Source organism: Drosophila erecta, unplaced genomic scaffold (assembly GCF_003286155.1).
Source record: "Drosophila erecta strain 14021-0224.00,06,07 unplaced genomic scaffold, DereRS2 tig00000283-arrow-arrow-pilon, whole genome shotgun sequence".
Lineage (NCBI taxonomy): Eukaryota > Metazoa > Arthropoda > Insecta > Diptera > Drosophilidae > Drosophila > Drosophila erecta.
In genome coordinates, this window is record NW_020825217.1 from 1114224 (window position 1) to 1129574 (window position 15351).

General features: G+C 40.7%; 1 protein-coding gene across 2 annotated transcripts; it reads right to left on the minus strand.

Moving 5' to 3' along the window:
• Positions 1–4863: 4863 nt before the first annotated feature.
• On the minus strand, positions 4864–9335 carry LOC6555798 (uncharacterized protein DDB_G0284459). 2 transcript variants are annotated; one of them, XM_026983124.1, is made up of 2 exons: positions 9204–9335; positions 4864–6616 (listed from the first exon to the last, which is right to left on the minus strand). In XM_026983124.1, the coding sequence occupies exon 2, from the start codon at positions 6586–6588 to the stop codon at positions 5098–5100; it is 1491 nt and encodes a 496-aa protein (XP_026838925.1). In that variant the 5' UTR covers positions 6589–6616; positions 9204–9335; the 3' UTR covers positions 4864–5097. The 2 variants fall into 2 exon arrangements, with proteins under 2 accessions (XP_026838925.1, XP_026838926.1); XM_026983125.1 differs by lacking the exon at positions 9204–9335 and adding an exon at positions 6663–6747 and having other exon boundaries at positions 4864–6598.
• Between the last annotated feature and the right edge of the window lie 6016 nt (positions 9336–15351).

The window sequence follows — 15351 nt, forward strand, 5'->3', positions numbered from 1 at the left end:
CCCCCGGATCCCACCCAGCATGACACGATTTTTTTGTAAGCCAAAAAAGTGAGTTTACATAATTCGATGTGCGCGCAGCAAGCAGGTAAACAACAAAAAGCGGGGGGACATCAGAGTCACCAAATCCTAACTAGCCGTGGCACACAAAAAGCGCATTTTAATGCGCGGTCAAACAGTCAGGCAATGTCTAAATTCGAAATGTCAGAGTTGTCAACTGCGAACAACAACGAGCAGCGAACACCGAACAGCAAACACCGAACAGCAAACACCAAACATCGTAAGATGAACACCGACAACAAGTGAAGCTCACCACATCTGTTGTTGACAACAATTAGAGTTGCACACACAAATAACACATAATAATAATTACGAAAAGCTTTCAACTACTTTGTCATTCGCCGCATTTGGGCATGAATTTCCTACTGAATGCCTGAATCTCTGAATGATTTCTAGCTTCGTGCAGCTCCGTGGCCAAATCTGAATCCGAATCGCCATGACCCAAGTGCCAGGGACCCGGGTCAAGGGTCAAGCAGGCTTTGCAGCATGAGTAGGCTTAAAATGAATCTGCGAAAAGGGCCCAAAGTCGAAGATATAGCCACATAGCCACATAGCCACACTTTGCAAATCGTGACTTGGCAAAGGCATTTACCTTGACCCACTAATGAGGGTTCTGTTTTTAGTCGCAGCAACCTTTAAATGAATTTGATGAGGCAGCAAGTATTCGATGGCAACTGGAGGCCAGCCACACGGTTCTGGTCTCCTACGCACATGATCGAAGTGGCAAGAATCGCAATTTTCTTGTAAGCAATGGGCCTGCTGGAGCTGCACTTTAAGATGAAAAGCAAGGGAAGCACACATAACATATAACATATAACACATAAACAAGTTCCAACTTTGAGCTGCTGCATAAACATTTACGCTTAATCCAATGACAATGGAGAAACGGGGCTGCACTCACATTTGGCTGCAGATAGATGGAGCGCTAGGGATGCGAAGCCCGAAAAATTGTCAGCGCGAATTACTGACACATTTTCGCAAATCGGGGAAATGGTGGTGCAAAAAGTGAAAAAAGCGAAAAAAAAAATAGGGAAAAGTGAGCATTGATAGTAATTGCAAGCAGCATGCACAATTGCAGCTCCTCGCTGGCGGCTTACGAGAAACGAGACGCGTAATAAATCCATAATCCGAGGCGACAATTTGAATCATTGCGCTGTAAATGCGTTGCGCTTTCCGTGGGTGGAGCGTGGGGGGCTGCTCGGGGTGGAGCCACGGGTTCAGGGGTCACAGCTGCAGGCATTCGAGCAGCAAAGACAAGACAAGACAGTCGCAGGGCTGCCACTCCCTTTGCTTCCCTTCGCTTTGCCCCCGCTCCTTGCTGGCCTTTGTTTTATTGCATTTCACTTTGTCTGGCTTTGGCTCGAAAGCTCGACGCCAAACCCATTTTCGTCCTTTGGCCCCTCCCCTTGCCCCTTGGAAAATGGCATTTTATGCTCCTTCGCCGCCGCGCAACCTCCCCCCACCCCATCCATGCTCCCATTTTCCTCAGTGTGTTTGTCTTTGCCTTAGCAGTTAAAATAATCATAATAAAAACAAAATCCAAGCGCACAAGCGAGCTGAAATCCCCAAGAAGAAATGTCAACATTTGCCAGCCAAGTGCACTTGCTCCTGCTCCAGAGCTCCAGCTCCAGCGCCAGCTCTAGCTTCAGCTTCAGATTCAGATTCAGATGCAGCCAGAGCTGGAGCTGGAGCTGGAGCTGGAGCTGCTTTGGTGCAGCACAGGCAGTGGAGGGGCTGGGAGACTGTCTCCCAGGACTCGTCTGTCGGCTTAGTTGCCAGTTATCTTGATCACAGCTAAACAATCGATTCAATTTGAACTTAATGGAGTCCTGGCCGAAAAGTGGGAGCCAAAGGTCATTCGGAATGGAGATGTGTGTGCTCCAGAGGAGCAGCGCACTACTTGTAGTATTTGCAGACATGCATGGGTTATTTGCACTAGCAAAGTCTTGGGAGTGTGACGATTTTCATATAGCCAAAGAGCAAATACAACCATCATATACTCGTACTTATGCACGTGCCCACAGATCTATGGCCCACTTTCGATTTGGCTTGATTACCGAGTCTAAAACTTGAAACAAGCTGCTCTTCAATGGGGCTGTGCCTCTCTGTCCTACAAACGCAATGATCCAGTGAGGTGGTGGTCCGTTAAAGAAGCGTGTCCTGGATTCCGTCATGCGGAGATTGACTCCGCAACACTAATGATGTGCCTTGGGCCCAGTGCTATATGGACTGGATTATTGGAAGCCGCATTTACATGTGGAATGACAGCGTATGCCTCGTGCGTGGACGCATTTAATGAATGCAGCTACAAATGGTTGCAACAATTTGGGAATCACATCTCCTCCTCTTGTTTGCCCGGCAGTATGGTATATGTCATGGCCATATAAGCGGGGCCAACGGCTGATTGACATATCGTGCAAATGGCCATTGAACCCCGACCGGACCGACCAAAGGTAATCACACCGGCCACATGACTTATTCAGAACCCCAACTGGCCGGTGCCCAGTAACCAAGTAACCAGGACCCCAGGACCCCAAGACCCACACTATGGCCCGGAATTAGCTATGGCCGTATAATTAGCACAATTTTGGGCGGCAACGTAACCCCCTTACACTGAGATCAGAATGTGTTTCATTGAATTCACTGAACTTTGGCCTACATGACACCCTATTAAACGTTTGCGATTAAATGGCTTCTATATAATCGCCGTGCCCATCCGTGCCTAGCTCCAGTCCAGCTCCTTTTCTGCCGGTGTACTTGTCCTGGGGCCTCGTTCGAGTGTTTCCATATGACATGTTCGTCTCTCGTCCGGCTCCGGAACATAAATGTTCCGTCCTGTCTTGGGAAGACAGACGTGGGAAGGTGGGCCGAGTGCCTTTATGGATTATGGATTGTTTATTGGGGCAAGTGTCAGAATTGAGGCACCCATTTGTCCATGGCTGATGTAAGTGCTTGCCACAATGAGGGGTTTCTTTTTTCAATTGCTCTGTGCTCAGGATACGAGCTCTTCAAGCTGAGTGATTTGCTCAGCTGGCCAAATCGATTGGGCGATTAATTATAAGTTATTAAATAACTCTACAGTGCTCTATTTGCTCATAAAAAAGCGATCTGCTTTAACTGCTTTAACAGCTTTAACAGCTAAGGAGCGAAAGAGCGTTAGTTGAAGCGAAGTTGAAGAGAAAACCTCTTACCAAACCTCCTTTGTATCCGCTGGATCTCCTTCGCCCATGTGTGAGATAACCAAAATCAAGCCGCAGCCGACTATTTTGCATACGCAAATAAAAGTAAATAAATTGAAATTCGTCAGTCAGAGCTCTTACCTCGGTGGCTCTTACCTTCCATTTACTGGAGTGTACATGTGCGGGCGTATATGCATACATATTTTCCCCTGTGCATACAGCACGCATGTAAATCGACGTTTTACTACACAAGCGCCACCTGTGGGGCGGCCTTTTCTGGGCCTCGTAGTTTGGGGTAGTTGGCAGCCTAGGGGAACATTTTCGTTTCTATCTTTTTTGCTGCAGATTGGAGGGTCTCGTCGGCTGCGCGAGGTATAAGCAAAGCACTTATTTCATCTCTGATAAATTAAACATTTCAGACGTAGCTGAAGCCGATTTTAGTTCTAGTTTGGCCAGAGAACACATCGGTTTTATCGCTGCCTAGCAACTGAAATTTAGGGAAATCCCTAGTCGGCTTGCCAGTGCCAGACACTTGACATTTTTATTTATGGGGAAGAAGTGTGCCGTCGACTTTTTGGCAATTGTTATCCGTGAAGTGTGCGCCGTGGTCCCCGCTCCTGTTCAGCATATATACAGATTTTGCGTTCCGGTTTATTGGCAATACCATTGTTAAACATCGGACTCCTCGGCTAGCCCCTACCCCTTCCCCCACTCAGTCCTCCCACTTTGGGATCGCGAGCCAAATCGATACAGTGGCTCCTCGCTTTCCCCTTCCTCGATTTGCACACTCTAATAAGTGGGTGCCCAACTACAACTGTTGGTGGCCATAAAAATTCGTTAGAGTGTTTAATCAATGGCTCTGCCTCGTTGGCAGAATGGAATGAAATTAAGTGTCATAAATCAATGACGGAATATGGGTGAGCTCGCTTTTATGGGGCAAGTCACCTGGGCCTGGGCCTTGACCTTTTATGTGGAGTCCCCAGAATATTTTGTAAATAGAAAACCCAGAACTCAGAAGTGAGGCTGCTTCGATAAAAGGCTAAAAAAAAAAGGCGAGGAAGAAATTAGGAGGTACGAAAATGGTCACTGCAAGGCACAGAAAATACATTAAGCACATTAAGCAAAAAGCCGCAAAAAGCCCGTCAAATGGAAAAGTGGCCAAGAACAGCAACAAAAGGAATTCACTGGCAGGAGAGCTCACCTGCCGCCAACATCATTGGCTCCCCCCTACGTGGTCACCCAAAACAGTCACAATAAAATGCCAACTGCCAATAAATGCCAATAAATCAAACAATTGAGCGCGGCCAAGTTTTGTGACGCCGTGCGCCAAATAAGTCCAATCTCCAACCTCCAACGTCCAAATGCTCCATGTCCCATGTCCCATGTCCCATGTCCGATGACCGATGTGGAAGCGAACAAAAAGCAGGCAACCAACTTCTGAATGCTCCAATAGTGAGCAGTGGAGCAGTGGGGCAGCGGGGCAGACAAAGAACATCAAGTACATTGATTGGAACTCAGGAATCGAGACACACAATGTTGCATGCTCTTTGCCATTGAAGTGAGAACCGGAATCGGGTATAATTAGAGAAAATGATAGAAAAAATAGGAAAAGATACACTTTGAAACATAGTAATTCGTGACCAAATAATATTTCTTCGTTTTTCAAGAGCAACATTTAAATTTACATGTACACATGTACAAGGAAGACTTGACTGGGGATTTGGCATCCAACTAATTTCCGAACGATGGATGGTAATGGATGGTAAAGGCTCGAACTATTGATCACCTGATTGAAAATTGTGAAAAAATACCGAAAATATAGTAACTAAAATGCGATGATTCCCAACTGGCTGCTGAGAATCTACAGAGTGTATATTGACTTCACAGTTGATCCCTGTTTGACCTTGGTATCCTTGTGCAACTGATACTTCAGCACATACACACTGTCCATGCGAAGACCCTCGCGCAGAACGCGCCCAATCTCAAGGACGCCAGCCTCGTTAGCCCCGTCAGCCGTCCAAATGGAGATCTTGTTCGTCTTTCCGCGAATATTGACAACGGCGCCGCAGAGTTCGTTCGAGTGCTCGCAGGTCTCTCCGATCAGGCAGAGCATGGAGTCCATCCAGAAGTTGTCCAGATCCAGCTTGGTGTTCTTGTTCAGGCTGATGACCCAGCGTCCCCCATGGATGTTGGCCTCATCCTCCCACATGGGCCGAATGCCCTTCTTAAACAGACAGTAGTCACTGCCCACCTTCAGATCCGATGGGGGCTTGATGTGAGATACCAGGCTCCAAAAGTTCTCCACGGTATCGAAGCTTGTTACCTCGTGCAGCATATCCTCCCAGCTTTTGGTTCGATCGTTTTCCAGATACCACAGCGTCCACTGGCTGTTCAGTGGATGATGAGGATCCTCGGGCTCCAGAGGCTCGTCGTCCTCCGGTCCGGTGGTCAGATCATCATCGCTCACATCGCTGACATCGCTCACATCGCTCAGTGACAAATATTCTGGTGAGTCGGCAAATGGGATCACTGCATCATCATCTTTGACCTGATAAATCCTGGGCTCCAGCCTCGTGCCCAATAGCTTCTGCTCTGATAACTGCCTTTCAATCTTTTGCTCTAACAATTTTTGCTCCGAAACTATCTGCTCCTGCTCTTTCTTTTCGATTAACTTCTCCTCCAGCAGCTTCTTCTCGAACACATTCTTCTTATCTCGCGGGCTTCTTATCGACTGCTCCTGAACTTTCCTTTGCTCCGGTTTCTTTTCTTTCTGCTGGACCTTCTCCTTTTCCTTTTCCTTCTGCTTTTCCTTCTCCTTTTCCTTCTGCTTTGCCTTCTCCTTTTCCTTTTCTTTCTGCTTTGACTTCTCCTTTTCCCTTATTTTTTCCTTTATCTTCTCCTTTTCCTTCTCCTTTATCTTCTCCTTTTCCTTCCCCTGGTCATTCACCTTCTCCTTGGCCTCCTTTCCCGGGGACTTTCCATCCTTGGCCTGGTTCTTGCCCGACTCCTTGTGGCTTCCACTGCTCTTGCTCGTCTGACTGGGAGTACGAGGCACATTCTTTTGATTCTTCTTGCCCTTCTTGTTCTTCTTGCCCTGCCTTGTGGGCTCAGAAGGCGTGGTCTTCTTGGGAGCGTTCTTCGCCGGTTCTTGAGTCTTCGCTGGTTGGGTAAGTGCAGTAGATTGTGGAACAGCAGCGGATTGAGGAGCTGCAGCAACAGTTTGGTTACCGTCAGTTGGAGCCGCCACTTTTTGGAGACTTTGAGTGGTATAGTCTTCGTTGTTTGCGCAGCTTTTGAAAATCGTTTTCGGATTGGCGAAGTTCTTCATTGTGTAAAAATTGTTGGGAAACATGGCGGCTTGACTGGAGGTCAGAAAACAGCTGTTGGGTTATATGGAAATGGCGTGGTTAGCGGTACGTTACTTACTTCTACTCTACTCTACTCTACTCTACTGCTTTGTTGTCTGATATCCTGCACTTTCTGGTGTTGTGTTCCTGGCACTACCGAAACCTCAAACAGATCGAACAATTTTCACTTTAACATATATCTCAGCACTTACTATTCTGGGCAAAGATTATTCTCGATATACATGTGTGTATTTACAAAAGTAAAAAATGGAATTTTTCCCTTTCGTAGTTTTCTATACAGCTATATAAATCTATAAAACCAAACCCCAATGCTTTCTGAACTTCCAACTAATGAGACAAACAAGCCAAAATCCCCCTTTTCCCAAGAACGTGAGCTGGAAATTTTCGCTTTAGAAGCACGAAAAGAAAAACTGACCAAGACCACGGGAAGTGTGCAGAAGTTGGCAACTTTAGAAACAAATATTTGCACACCCTCGGACTGAATGATTTGAGTGGGTGCAAAACCCCAAACACTGAGGGTGCGAGGTAACACATCACGCATTTCTTATTAGCTGGGTCAAGTTGTGCTTTTTCCTTGAAAACCGAACCCAGCGAGGAAAAAGCGTTTTTCATATGTCCAACATCTCCGATGTAATAGATTGCGATGCCCTACTATTAACGCGTTTTCTGAAATCGGTGAAAAGTCTTTACATCTTCGATTATGCAGCGGACGTAGGAAACACTTTTTGTTTGCTCGTGTCCTCGTGAACCTCATTGGGCCAAAAGGGTAAAATCAAAAGCAAAGCAGGGGAGCAAACATTGATTTGGCTCTGGTTGCCATAAGTTTAAATGGGGGCAAAAGGACTCGAATAAATGAGTGAAAAATAACGCAATCAGAAACTGGAATCAGAAACAGAAACAGAATCCAAGGCGTGCCAAATATTTGAGCGGCCTCGAACTGTTATGCTTTTGGGCTTTGGCAAGCCGGTTTTGGCCATTTCATTTGACCCGATTTTGGTTTAATGGAAAATCTGTGTCTTAACCGCGGACAGCAGTTCCAGTTGCATTTCCAGCCACATCCCAACCGCATGCACATATCACTTGGCATGGGTTATGAATTATACGGATTTGCGAATCTCCTTTCGCAACTGCCAAACAAAGTTGGGAAACAGCACGAGATTTAGCTTCTTAAAAGGCGTTTAGGGATCTCATCCTCGACATTTCCAAATGCTCTTTTAACTTAAATGACAGGGAGAAAAGAAAAGCAGAGCCAAAACAAAAACCGAAACCACAAGACGCGCAGGTGCACTTAGAAAAAGTGGTATAAAGTGGTAACTGGAATCCTTGGAATCTACTGTACTTGGGCGATCTAGATTCATTTCACCTAATAACTTGCTTTTGGAATAAGTCGAAATCCAAAATAGAAGGCACCATTGATTTTTCTCAGTTCCCGCAAAGCCATTTCGCCCTTCCTAGTTCTTGTCGATGCAATTTTTTATTTTGCCCAGCACCCAGCGCCCAATGTGATGTAAATATTGCATTAGACGGGGCCAAAGTGTTGAGCAAATTTATTGGCAGAACATAAATCGAGGACTCGCCCTCAACGGGTCGGTCGGTTGTCGTCTCGTGAAAAATTAAATGTTCTAAAGGTAAATATGCACACAGCGAAGTGGCACTCGTTCAGTTGAGCGTTGGAAGTTGAAAGTTGGAAGTTGAAAGCCGTAGGATTTCTTTGGCATCTGTGCCCGCCTTCTGTGACCTATGACCTGTGAGCCATCGTCGCTGGCTGAAATGCTAGAATGCTAAAATGTTCAAATGTTCAAATGCCGACTGCTGACTACTGACTGCTGACTGGTCGATGCTGGTTGCCCCGAAAAACTGATGAAAATGCAAAAATGTTGTTCCCAAACCTTGCCTTTCCCCTCGGCTGCTATGCCAATTTTAATTAACAAAAAACATGAGCAGCTCCCTGTTGCGTTGTGTGTGTTTTGTTTAGCTCTGTTTTGTTTTGTTCAGTTCAGTTCTGTTCTGTTCTGTTCTGTTCTGTTCCGTTTTGTTTTGTTTGGCTAGTTTGAACTTTGTTCCTCGTATTCCAGTATGCCAGTTGAACTAGCCGGGTGGTGGTGGTGGTGGGGTTAAACAGGGTCCCAACTCCACCACCACTTCCTTCAATCCGCTCAATTGCTCTGACCCAACTTTTTGCATACTTTCGGGGATTCCCAGTGATCGGCGACAGCCAATGAAATGTAAGCTGACGGACAGTGAAGACATTTTCGCTCAATCTCTTTGGAACATACTATGTACGACATTCTACATCTCAACGATCCGCGACTTACTCAATAAATATGCTCCCAAAGTCAAAATTCTATGGGTCCCCACTCACATCGGCATCAAAGCCAATGAATACGCCCCTTAATAACTACCCAAAATTTTAACCGCACCGATATAAATAGATACAAATAGATATAAATAGATAAATAGATAAGTAAATACTGTTGAAGTCCGGCTGAAAGCCCCAGCAGCTATAGCCGATATCTAATTGTAGCATACGTTTAAGACTCTTGTCTACAACGTACAAGTAAATAAATAAATAGCTTCCAATCGGATCTACAGAACTTACCTAACGCTCTGCAACTACTCGAAAATCGCTCAGGCCAATCGAAATATATAGCAACAAGTAAATTGCAAGGTTTTGTTGAACAAAATTTGAGTACAACTCAATTGTTCTTAGAACGAAAGTCCAAAAGTGTTATATGTTTCCAGGCTTACTGTGCACTACAGCATAAACAAGTTTACAAAAAGAACTTTTGGTAGAAAGCCCCTAGTGCTCAAGTGGCCCAAAAAACCGATTGCAAATTTATGTATTTTCGTATCTTCACTAGACATTTGGAGTGCTCTTCTGGTGACAGTTGTGTGTTTGCCTTGCGTTTCCGTTTCCGGTCCCACTCCGCTTCTATTCTGCGTTTTTTTTCTCTCCCATCGTGCTGCCTATGAACTTAACTGGCATCGCATTCGCGATTTGCCTAATCGCAACTCCACTAAGCGCTTCTGGATTAGAGCTAAAGCATTTAATTAAAAAATCGCATTGCCTTTGTTGTTGTGCGCTGGCATAATTTTCATGCCAACAACACTATGGCCTGCCTGTTTGCTCATATCATTAATTCGCAATTTCGCAAATAATAATGAATATTTTCATCTTGTGTCGCTTTTTGCCCTGTTCAGTTGGCTCTCAGCATGTTTTTGTTCACATTTGTATATTTGTTCATGTCCGTTCAGACACATTCACATTCAAATGTTTTGCGTTTTGTGTTCTTGTGCAATGCAATTAATTAGAAGTGGATAAATGGTGCATGAGTGTGCGCAAATTAAATTAAATTCTATGTGCATTTTTGCATTTTGCCAGCGAGTCGCTTTGAAACGCTTTGAAAAAGTCAGTAGGAGTTGAAATGCAAACACGGCATTCTGAATTCATCGAGCATTATGAGAATGCATAAACTGAAACTGAACCATAAACTCATGCCATCCGCATGTGCGGTGAGTGCGGGGATTATCAATGCAAAATGCTAAACCGTGTAAAATATTTAAAGAGTTGTTAACAGTTGCATTACGCAAAAAAACCACCCATAAAACACAAACTTTCAAATGCATCAAATAGAAAATCAGGGGCGGGTGTGGCGGGCAGTCCACCTCCAGCCCGTCCAACAGTATGTGACCGACTGAAGGAAACTGCACGGATTTCCCGGGACCTGCTCGATCGAACAACAGAGGGGCAAACATAGCAGACAACCGGGAAAGTTTAACAGCGGGATGAAGAAAGCTGTTGTAGGCAACTTTAAATAACTTTAACAGAGCTTATGAGCCGCACACATATACATGCAAATATGTATATATCAGCGTTTGCATTAAGTTCTTATTTACACTGTGTGTTTAAATAATAAGCACTAGTTTTTGAGCCTTGTTTGCCTCAAAGACCTTGTTGACTCAATAAAACTTCCGTCAGTCAGCTGTAAAGGTAAGCTTTTTTGATTGGAGTTTTCTTTTTGCTTACATAGCCCAACAATTAGTATATCTCTGAGAAATATTTACATTATATACATTATTTACTTATTTTATGTCGGAAAAACGACTTTTGGCAAATTTTCGATATTTTCGATGGGCATTTTCATTATAAAAATGATCAGACAGATGAAAGAATAACAGTTTTGAGCAGCTAATTACCAACGCTAACCATCCCTATCACTTTTTGACGGATTTGGGAAAATCAATTTTTTTGTGATTTTTTGCCTTTTTTGTAGGGATGACATCAACAAAATTTGCCAAAAATGTCAAAAAAATTAAGTTTTTATTTTTGGATACAGTTCGATTGGAAATTTAAATACGAGCTCAACGATGTATGACATTCCATATTCAGACAATTATTTTTAAAGTTGTGGCCAAAAAACGGATTATTTTATGTCGGAAAATCGGAAAAACCACTTTTGGCAAATATTTAGTATTTCCGATGGGCATTTTCATCATAACTTCCATAAAAATGATCAGACAGATGAAAGAATAACAGTTTTGAGCAGCTAATTACCAACGCTAACCATCCCTATCACTTTTTTGACGGATTTGGGAAAATCATTTTTTTTGTGATTTTTTGCCTTTTTTGTAGGGATGACATCAACAAAATTTGCAAAAAATGTCAAAAAAATTAAGTTTTTATTTTTGGATACAGTTCGATTGGAAATTTAAATACGAGCTCAACGATGTATGACATTCCATATTCAGACAATTATTTTTAAAGTTGTGGCCAAAAAACGGATTATTTTATGTCGGAAAATCGGAAAAACCACTCTTGGCAAATATTTAGTATTTCCGATGGGCATTTTCATCATAACTTCCATAAAAATGATCAAAAAGATGAAAGAATAACAGTTTTGAGCAGCTAATTACCAACGCTAACCATCCCTACCACTTTTTGACGGATATGGGAAAATCAATTTTTTTGTGATTTTTTGCCTTTTTTGTAGGGATGACATCAACAAAATTTGCCAAAAATGTCAAAAAAATTAAGTTTTTATTTTTGGATACAGTTCGATTGGAAATTTAAATACGAGCTCAACGATGTATGACATTCCATATTCAGACAATTATTTTTAAAGTTGTGGCCAAAAAACGGATTATTTTATGTCGGAAAATCGGAAAAACCACTTTTGGCAAATATTTAGTATTTCCGATGGGCATTTTCATCATAACTTCCATAAAAATGATAAAAAAGATGAAAGAATAACAGTTTTGAGCAGCTAATTACCAACGCTAACCATCCCTATCACTTTTTGACGGATTTGGGAAAATACATTTTTTTGTGATTTTTTGCTTTTTTTGTAAGGGGTAACATCAACAAAATTTGCCAAAAATGTCAAAAAAATTAAGTTTTTATTTTTGGATACAGTTCGATTGGAAATTTAAATACGAGCTCAACGATGTATGACATTCCATATTCAGACAATTATTTTTAAAGTTGTGGCCAAAAAACGGATTATTTTATGTCGGAAAATCGGAAAAACCACTTTTGGCAAATATTTAGTATTTCCGATGGGCATTTTCATCATAACTTCCATAAAAATGATCAAAAAGATGAAAGAATAACAGTTTTGAGCAGCTAATTACCAACGCTAACCATCCCTACCACTTTTTGACGGATATGGGAAAATCAATTTTTTTGTGATTTTTTGCCTTTTTTGTAGGGATGACATCAACAAAATTTGCCAAAAATGTCAAAAAAATTAAGTTTTTATTTTTGGATACAGTTCGATTGGAAATTTAAATACGAGCTCAACGATGTATGACATTCCATATTCAGACAATTATTTTTAAAGTTGTGGCCAAAAAACGGATTATTTTATGTCGGAAAATCGGAAAAACCACTTTTGGCAAATATTTAGTATTTCCGATGGGCATTTTCATCATAACTTCCATAAAAATGATCAAAAAGATGAAAGAATAACAGTTTTGAGCAGCTAATTACCAACGCTAACCATCCCTATCACTTTTTGACGGATTTGGGAAAATCAATTTTTTTGTGATTTTTTGACTTTTTTGTAGGGATGACATCAACAAAATTTGCCAAAAATGTCAAAAAAATTAAGTTTTTATTTTTGGATACAGTTCGATTGGAAATTTAAATACGAGCTCAACGATGTATGACATTCCATATTCAGACAATTATTTTTAAAGTTGTGGCCAAAAAACGGATTATTTTATGTCGGAAAATCGGAAAAACCACTTTTGGCAAATATTTAGTATTTCCGATGGGCATTTTCATCATAACTTCCATAAAAATGATCAAAAAGATGAAAGAATAACAGTTTTGAGCAGCTAATTACCAACGCTAACCATCCCTACCACTTTTTGACGGATATGGGAAAATCAATTTTTTTGTGATTTTTTGCCTTTTTTGTAGGGATGACATCAACAAAATTTGCCAAAAATGTCAAAAAAATTAAGTTTTTATTTTTGGATACAGTTCGATTGGAAATTTAAATACGAGCTCAACGATGTATGACATTCCATATTCAGACAATTATTTTTAAAGTTGTGGCCAAAAAACGGATTATTTTATGTCGGAAAATCGGAAAAACCACTTTTGGCAAATATTTAGTATTTCCGATGGGCATTTTCATCATAACTTCCATAAAAATGATAAAAAAGATGAAAGAATAACAGTTTTGAGCAGCTAATTACCAACGCTAACCATCCCTATCACTTTTTGACGGATTTGGGAAAATCAATTTTTTTGTGATTTTTTGCCTTTTTTGTAGGGATGACATCAACAAAATTTGCCAAAAATGTCAAAAAAATTAAGTTTTTATTTTTGGATACAGTTCGATTGGAAATTTAAATACGAGCTCAACGATGTATGACATTCCATATTCAGACAATTATTTTTAAAGTTGTGGCCAAAAAACGGATTATTTTATGTCGGAAAATCGGAAAAACCACTTTTGGCAAATATTTAATATTTTCGATGGGCATTTTCATCATAACTTCCATAAAAATGATCAAAAAGATGAAAGAATAACAGTTTTGAGCAGCTAATTACCAACGCTAACCATCCCTATCACTTTTTGACGGATTTGGGAAAATACATTTTTTTGTGATTTTTTGCTTTTTTTGTAAGGGGTAACATCAACAAAATTTGCCAAAAATGTCAAAAAAATTAAGTTTTTATTTTTGGATACAGTTCGATTGGAAATTTAAATACGAGCTCAACGATGTATGACATTCCATATTCAGACAATTATTTTTAAAGTTGTGGCCAAAAAACGGATTATTTTATGTCGGAAAATCGAAAAAACCACTTTTGGCAAATATTTAGTATTTCCGATGGGCATTTTCATCATAACTTCCATAAAAATGATCAAAAAGATGAAAGAATAACAGTTTTGAGCAGCTAATTACCAACGCTAACCATCCCTACCACTTTTTGACGGATATGGGAAAATCAATTTTTTTGTGATTTTTTGCCTTTTTTGTAGGGATGACATCAACAAAATTTGCCAAAAATGTCAAAAAAATTAAGTTTTTATTTTTGGATACAGTTCGATTGGAAATTTAAATACGAGCTCAACGATGTATGACATTCCATATTCAGACAATTATTTTTAAAGTTGTGGCCAAAAAACGGATTATTTTATGTCGGAAAATCGGAAAAACCACTTTTGGCAAATATTTAATATTTTCGATGGGCATTTTCATCATAACTTCCATAAAAATGATCAAAAAGATGAAAGAATAACAGTTTTGAGCAGCTAATTACCAACGCTAACCATCCCTATCACTTTTTGACGGATTTGGGAAAATACATTTTTTTGTGATTTTTTGCTTTTTTTGTAAGGGGTAACATCAACAAAATTTGCCAAAAATGTCAAAAAAATTAAGTTTTTATTTTTGGATACAGTTCGATTGGAAATTTAAATACGAGCTCAACGATGTATGACATTCCATATTCAGACAATTATTTTTAAAGTTGTGGCCAAAAAACGGATTATTTAATGTCGGAAAATCGGAAAAAACCACTTTTGGCAAATATTTAATATTTTCGATGGGCATTTTCATCATAACTTCCATAAAAATGATCAAAAAGATGAAAGAATAACAGTTTTGAGCAGCTAATTACCAACGCTAACCATCCCTATCACTTTTTGACGGATTTGGGAAAATACATTTTTTTGTGATTTTTTGCCTTTTGTGTAGGGGTGACATCACAAAAATTTGCAAAAAATTGCCAAAAAATGTAATTCCTATTTTTGGATACAGTTCGATTGCAAATTTAAATACGAGCTTAACGAGGTATGACATTCCACATTCAGTCAAATATTTTTAAACTTGTGGCCAAAAAACTGATTATTTCATGTCGGAAAATCGGGAAAACTGTTAAAAAGTGTTGTGAAAATCAATGTTCATCAGATCAGTCGCGGGTCCACATTTCACTGCAGGCAATCGGGGAGAAGGACTGCATTTTCTTGCGGATCCAATCACTGCTCCAAAGAAGGCTGTAGAATAGTAAATGGAAACTTGAAAATAGTTTGCCTGACTCTTTAAATATTAGTTTTAATATTGATACACATTTAATACATTAGGAAAAAAACCTTGCTTGGCGTCATACCAGGAAAACACCAAGCCACAAACTGTGTGCTGTGTTCGGATGAACAAAACTCTGAGGAAGTTTGCTAATTATCTTTCGCCCTGACAATAATCGATTTAAGGGACACATACAGCCTAAG